The 6,061-nt window shown below is 34.4% G+C and overlaps 1 protein-coding gene across 1 annotated transcript in view; it reads right to left on the minus strand.

The window, feature by feature from the left end:
* The window catches only part of LOC119645303, a 139,667-nt gene that overhangs the window by 78,607 nt on the left and 54,999 nt on the right, over positions 1-6,061 (minus strand). The window contains exon 4 of the mRNA XM_038045440.1: positions 3,241-3,309. Within this exon, the coding sequence (XP_037901368.1) occupies positions 3,241-3,309 (69 nt within the window). The remainder of the gene's footprint in view (positions 1-3,240; positions 3,310-6,061) is intronic.

Raw genomic sequence — 6,061 nt, forward strand, 5'->3', positions numbered from 1 at the left:
GTCGCATCAAAATGTACCCTAAGTCAGGTATTAAGAAAATTTAAATTTTTACTATACTATCGATCTTCGGGGGAATTTTTGTCTTTACGACTTGAACTAAAGCGAACTTCTCAATGTTTGCGGTCATACATTCGCATACATACAACACAAGAATGTTTATATTTCGTGAGACGGATTGATTCTTCCGATTGACGAATCGATTATAATCCGTAGCTAAGTCCTACGAAAAAGCAAAGTGAGAGTCTCACTCGAGTTTCGACATGATTTCGAAATTCCGCAAGCGGGACGTGAGTTCACCCTGCAATGAATTTCAGCGTAATTCGGAAATTGATTTCATCATGTTGTCATGACAGTAAAGGAATTGCAAAAAATCCAAGTGCTTAATAGATCACAGTTCATTTTTCCAAGTTATCACCAAGCTTGTCCTATAACTTTTCTCATATCACATTAATGTGAGCCCATAGCTCGCGTTGCCCAGCAGACAGAGAGAGCGAATGGACTCATTCGACAACAGACAGACAAGTTAATTTGGAATCAGGAGATTCCACATTTAGGCTGATTTCTTCCATAGATCATAGCCTTAGCTCTACGGTGTGATATGTCTACGGCTAACTTAGGCAATGATTCGTTTGTAATTAACTTAATTAAGGTTGGGACAGAGACACAAACTGAGCGATTGACTTTTGAGCTCTTATTTTAATTCTACCTGTAGCATACTGTACAGGCTGAAAATGGCACATTTCATGATTTGAAATTCCATGAAAACTAATTGATTTTCTACAAAACCAAATCCGTAAGGAAGGAAAAGGAGAAAATACCGATTATTAGCGTTTTACCTGGCCTATGCAACTGAAGGGAGTATCTTTTTCAAAGGCTCTATTCCATATCGAGAGAACTAAAATTATTGTTTTATTTATTGTCCACACAATTTTCTTCCTTGCCTTGAAAGCATTGCATCTTTACTTTAATCAAGTTAAACCAGCAGCACTTCTGTCCAAGCTTTATAGCCCAGCTGTTTGTTTAATTTATTATTCTATAATTCTTTTCAACCCTTCCATTGAAACTCTTCAGTTCAACTGCTGAGTAAAAAAAGTTTTTCATTGTATTTATGTCAAGCATCTGTATAGCAAATAACCTTCACAAAAAATAGGGCACTAATTTTCACTTGAGTGCGAACGAGGAGAAGTTGTTGCAGACATTATCATCCGGATTAGTGGTTGGGTGCTTTACCCTATTTGTGGTGGCATCAGATTAGTTTTTAGGTTTCTCTATAATCTACCGAATAATAAGAACGTATTCAGTTAGTCATTCGTTTTGTAATACCTAAACATTGATTTCGCTGCACGCTAGCAAAACCTTGCTGATGTGAACGCATGTCGAAATAGAGATCTTCCATAACGAGTAAGAACAATATAGTGGATCACAGCTCGCCCTTATATACCCTACATCACCCTACAGTTATTCTTATTACAACTTTTCAGATGAAGATCAAGTCAAATGGCTAGTAGTTGAGGAAGCAGCCCGACTCGAGTCATTTCCAACAGTGTTTGTCTCTGGACCAGGAAACTTCAATATACCGTAGTTCATCAATACAGACAACGGATAGATGGGCAGACAAACTGATAGATGGACAGACAAACAGATAGAAGCACAGACAATCTTAGCTCGATTTAGAAAGTGATGCTGAATCTATTTATCTCAAGTTCTCTTGCGTGTTGCGTACGTCTGCATAAATTTAACACACCTTGTACCGCAACTGGTATAAAGAGTACTGCCAGACATTGTAACTTTGTACGCAAAGAACGAACTATTTCCCTGTAACACTGCACTACAGTTGAAATATTATGCGCGCTCTCTCTCTCTCCCCAAGAGGAGGCCATTCGTAAAAAACCCTGCGATTACCTAGCAATAATATATAATTTTTGGTATATTGTCACGACAATGAATGAATAATTGCGTTAGACGAAGAGGGATAGGGTATTTAATGCTGGACCTTGTCCGGCTATTCTGTTATTTTATCTTTTATTATTGTTGCCACTTATACATATCGCAACGTCGAACATTATCTGCTTATGTCAAATTGACATTTAATACAACTTCATATTGGGCCTTTAATTTAATCAAAAAAATAAATTTTTTTTATTTAGCGAACAGACTGCGTCCGCTATTGGACGATAAAATCTGGAGAAGCTCGCGTACACGCAATCCAAATTCTAACCTCAGTTGATGAATTTCACAGCTTAAATAACAACATAAACAAGTTAGAGTCGGGCAAGTACGACTCTCTTGAACACCTCATATTATTTCGCCTAATGAAATTTTTTACTTAGTTTACCACAGTTTACCATAGTTACCCGATAAATGCTGAGTTTTTGTGAGAATGCTTCTTATGCGAAGGCGTCCAAAAAATTGATAAAACTTCCCACAGTAAATTTATGCAGGTCAAATCATTAGCGTGCGTGCGACAACGTGTTGCTATAAAATAGAATATTCCCATTTTTATTCACAAGTAAAAACGATCCCATCCACTCCAATCCCTGGTGCATTGCTTTAATTCTTGGATCAAAGCATGTCAATATGCTAAATTACTCGACCCAATAAACTGTTGGTTGAACATCAAAATGTGTGTAGGCAGGACAGACGGACATACATGCTTAAATCGATTCAAAAAATAGTCCATAAACCGATTAATGATTCGTTGAGTCCCAGTCCCAGTCCCAAGTCTCAAGTCCTTCTGGCTGTTGCTTACTTCTACACTATGTTAAATAAGTAAGATAACCTTACCACATGAGTGATATGGGATGCGGAAAACTTAATGCAAAAGTGAGTTTTTTGCGATGTTAGCCGCATCGCGAAGAAAATGACACAGCCGACGGCGTATAACATAAGCAGATACTTTTTCCAGTCTCATGCATCACATATTTCTTTTGGTGTAAGTAATTAAATGAAAAAACAAAAGTCTTAACTTGTGGTTTAAGTTGAGCATAAGTCACGCTTTGAAATTAAGACATCGATTCGACCTTGAGACGGTAAGTAAAAAAAAAAAAAAAAAAAATTTGTAAATTATTCTAACATTTATTAAATTGTAAATGCGGAACGCATTAAATTCTTATAGAAATTATGCTTAAGTATATCGTTTAGCTTATCTGATTTGTTTCACATAATTATCGTTAAGGTTCTTAACATTTTTAACGTGCACTCAAAATTTCATTGTTTCAATGATTTTTATTTCGTACTTACTTCTCATTACATCCCCTTGTGTCGAATATATTGTATCCAAGTGTAGATCGGTTATGTGCCAAAAATATCCTTTTGCGAGGGAAATAATATGAGGAGAGAAAGAAAAATAAAGAGCTTTTTAAATAATCATACATTATCCACAATTATGAATGAGTTAAAAAGAAATAAAACTTAAACTAAAAAGATTATCCCCCATATAGCAAAATACCCTCAGAGTATTTGTGCACAAAAGCGTGCATACAAAACAGGAGGTCTTGAGCGTTGTTGTCTACTTATTACTCTCTCAATGTATCTATCTATCTATCTATCTATCTATATATCTATCCATCTATCTATGTAATCGTGTATGCAATACGTATATAAAAGAATTACATCTTGTATGGAGGAAAAAATTATCCTTGTGCATGAAGAATATCGCAAATCTTAGTTCTCACCAAGAACACAACAATATACAGGGGGTGTGGGTAGTCGAGAGTGGGGAGGGGGAGGGAGAGGGAGAGGGGATAAAAAAAGACCAAAAAAAAAAAATAAAAAGCAATTGCACAAGAGCAACGTCAGTCAGTACAGTAGAAAGACACATTTGGATTTTCCACAACAAGCATTACTTCGGCATTACTGAACTATTACAACTGCTATGATGTAATAATATATAGCAATGTATTAGATTGTGCAAGTGTTTTCCGTCTGTCGCTGAAGAAAAATTAGTTTTTTTTATTGCATATATAACGGCGGGAAATACACTGTGGATGGATGGCCTACGAAGTGAAATCAGAAAATTTCGACGAAACCACACGTCATGCGGCAAAGTAAGATAATTCAAAGTCTTCAAAATAGATCGTTCCGCTCTCCGCTAAGTGCGCTCTCCGTATTCGACTATGTTATGCAATCCTCATTATTTCCCCGATCTGTTGCATGCAACAAAAGTAATTCATTCCATTTTTTTTTTTTTTTTTTCGTTTTCATTTTCGATAGAAATATGGAAATATGGATACAATTGTGTCGTGTTATCGGCCGTAAGTGAACCTAATCTACATATCCGCAATATTCGAAAAGTTGACAAGTACAAGTACCTTAATACCTTCATGCCTTCATATCAAGATCGAAACCAGCGGAAACTCATTGCCAATAATTTAATATTTGTGAAGGGTAATCAAAACTTATGCAAGGGAGTTAGTTAGTGCCTAAAATATTGTCCCAGAGACATTTCCTTCGTCGTTTAATTCTCTTTGTCCCTCTTTTATTTATTTATTTTTGTTATATATTTTGTTTTTGATTTTTTATTTATTTTTTTTTTTTTTGTTGCCCTATTAATCTTTGTGGATGTATGGTGCAGTTTCGCGTCGAGTCTTGAATTTTAAGAAGCATATGAATGCTTCTGTATCTGATAGGAATAACAGTGAACAGAAGAATGACGTATGAATGGAAACAGGAGTGTAACGGTAATGTATTTAATTTCAACAAATTTCAGCAATGACATCAGAAAATGACAATGACGACGACAAGAACGACGACTGATGTGACATTAATTGCAACACATTTCCAAACACTTTCTTTGCCGTATTCTGTATCCGGTTGTTGCTCCTCAATTGACCGCACTCATCATCAGCCGTTGTTCAAAACGTTGCTTCTTTTTTTTTATTATTATTATTATTATTATTATTATTTTTATTTTTTTTTATTTTTTTGTAAAGTTTGTAATTTATAAGAGGATACATACATGTATATAAACTTAGTTACACGTGTCAGTAAGAGAAACAAATGAAATTTGGTACGTTATGTGTGTGTGTGCGTGTGTGTGCGCAATTGTTGGCTTGTCAGCAACGCCCTTTCATGGAGTTCGTAAGGTGCGGTGGAGTTGTGCATGTATAGTTGCGTCTCTGAATTTTATAAATGCTGACGCATCACAATTTTGTCAGTTTTTGTAATGTAATCTAAAACTTTTTTAACTTGTTATGCTGAGTAGATGGCCGCTGTTGTTGTTATTACTGCTTACTGGTGTATGTAATTCATTTACTTCGGCTTCTGTTCTATTCCTCATTTATCAGTTGCTATAACTTGAATAAAAGTAAACACTTGCACTCTTTGCTTTATATATATATATATATATAAATATAAATATATATATATATATATATATATATGAAATTTTTTAATATTTCTGATTTCTAAACAAGTAAATGTGCGCTAAGTTTGCGGGTATTTTGTTCTATTATAACGTTGCAGCTTGTTTTCATAGCATAGCACGTTAGTTACGTTCTGCTTGTATGTTTGTTCGCAACTATTCTATTTCTTTCTTTTTTTATTCACTTTAGTTCAAAGATACTTTGCACGCCATCTTGAACTTGATACAAATTTCATATTTCTTCGTTGTTTGTAAAAGTTTGCTTTTTTTTCGTTCCTGTGTATCTTTTTAAAAAAGTTTTCTCGTTAACGTAAAGTTTTTAATAAAATCTATAAAAGAGTGGAATGTGCCTTCATTGTTATAATTTTTTTGTTTGTTTTTTTTTTTTTTGTTTTTATTACGATGATAACGAGAATGACGATTAAAAAAGTATTTATTTATTTATTTATTTATTTATTTATTAAGATTATTATTATATATAACATTATTCTTATTATAATTGTATTATTAATAATTTTCTTTGGTGTTCAGGTAATGTGTTCTTTGGTACTCTCATCTTGTTCTGAGCATGACGTTTTAATTCACGATCGATTTCCGTTATCTTTTTGACAAGCCTGTAGATAATGGAATATTGCCAAGGAATGTATGGAAATGTGTGTGTGTGTGTGTGTGTGTGTGTGTGTGTGTGTGTGTGTGTGT

The sequence above is a fragment of the Glossina fuscipes genome, unplaced genomic scaffold (genome assembly GCF_014805625.2).
Source record: "Glossina fuscipes isolate IAEA_lab_2018 unplaced genomic scaffold, Yale_Gfus_2 1, whole genome shotgun sequence".
In the NCBI taxonomy this organism is placed as follows: domain Eukaryota; kingdom Metazoa; phylum Arthropoda; class Insecta; order Diptera; family Glossinidae; genus Glossina; species Glossina fuscipes.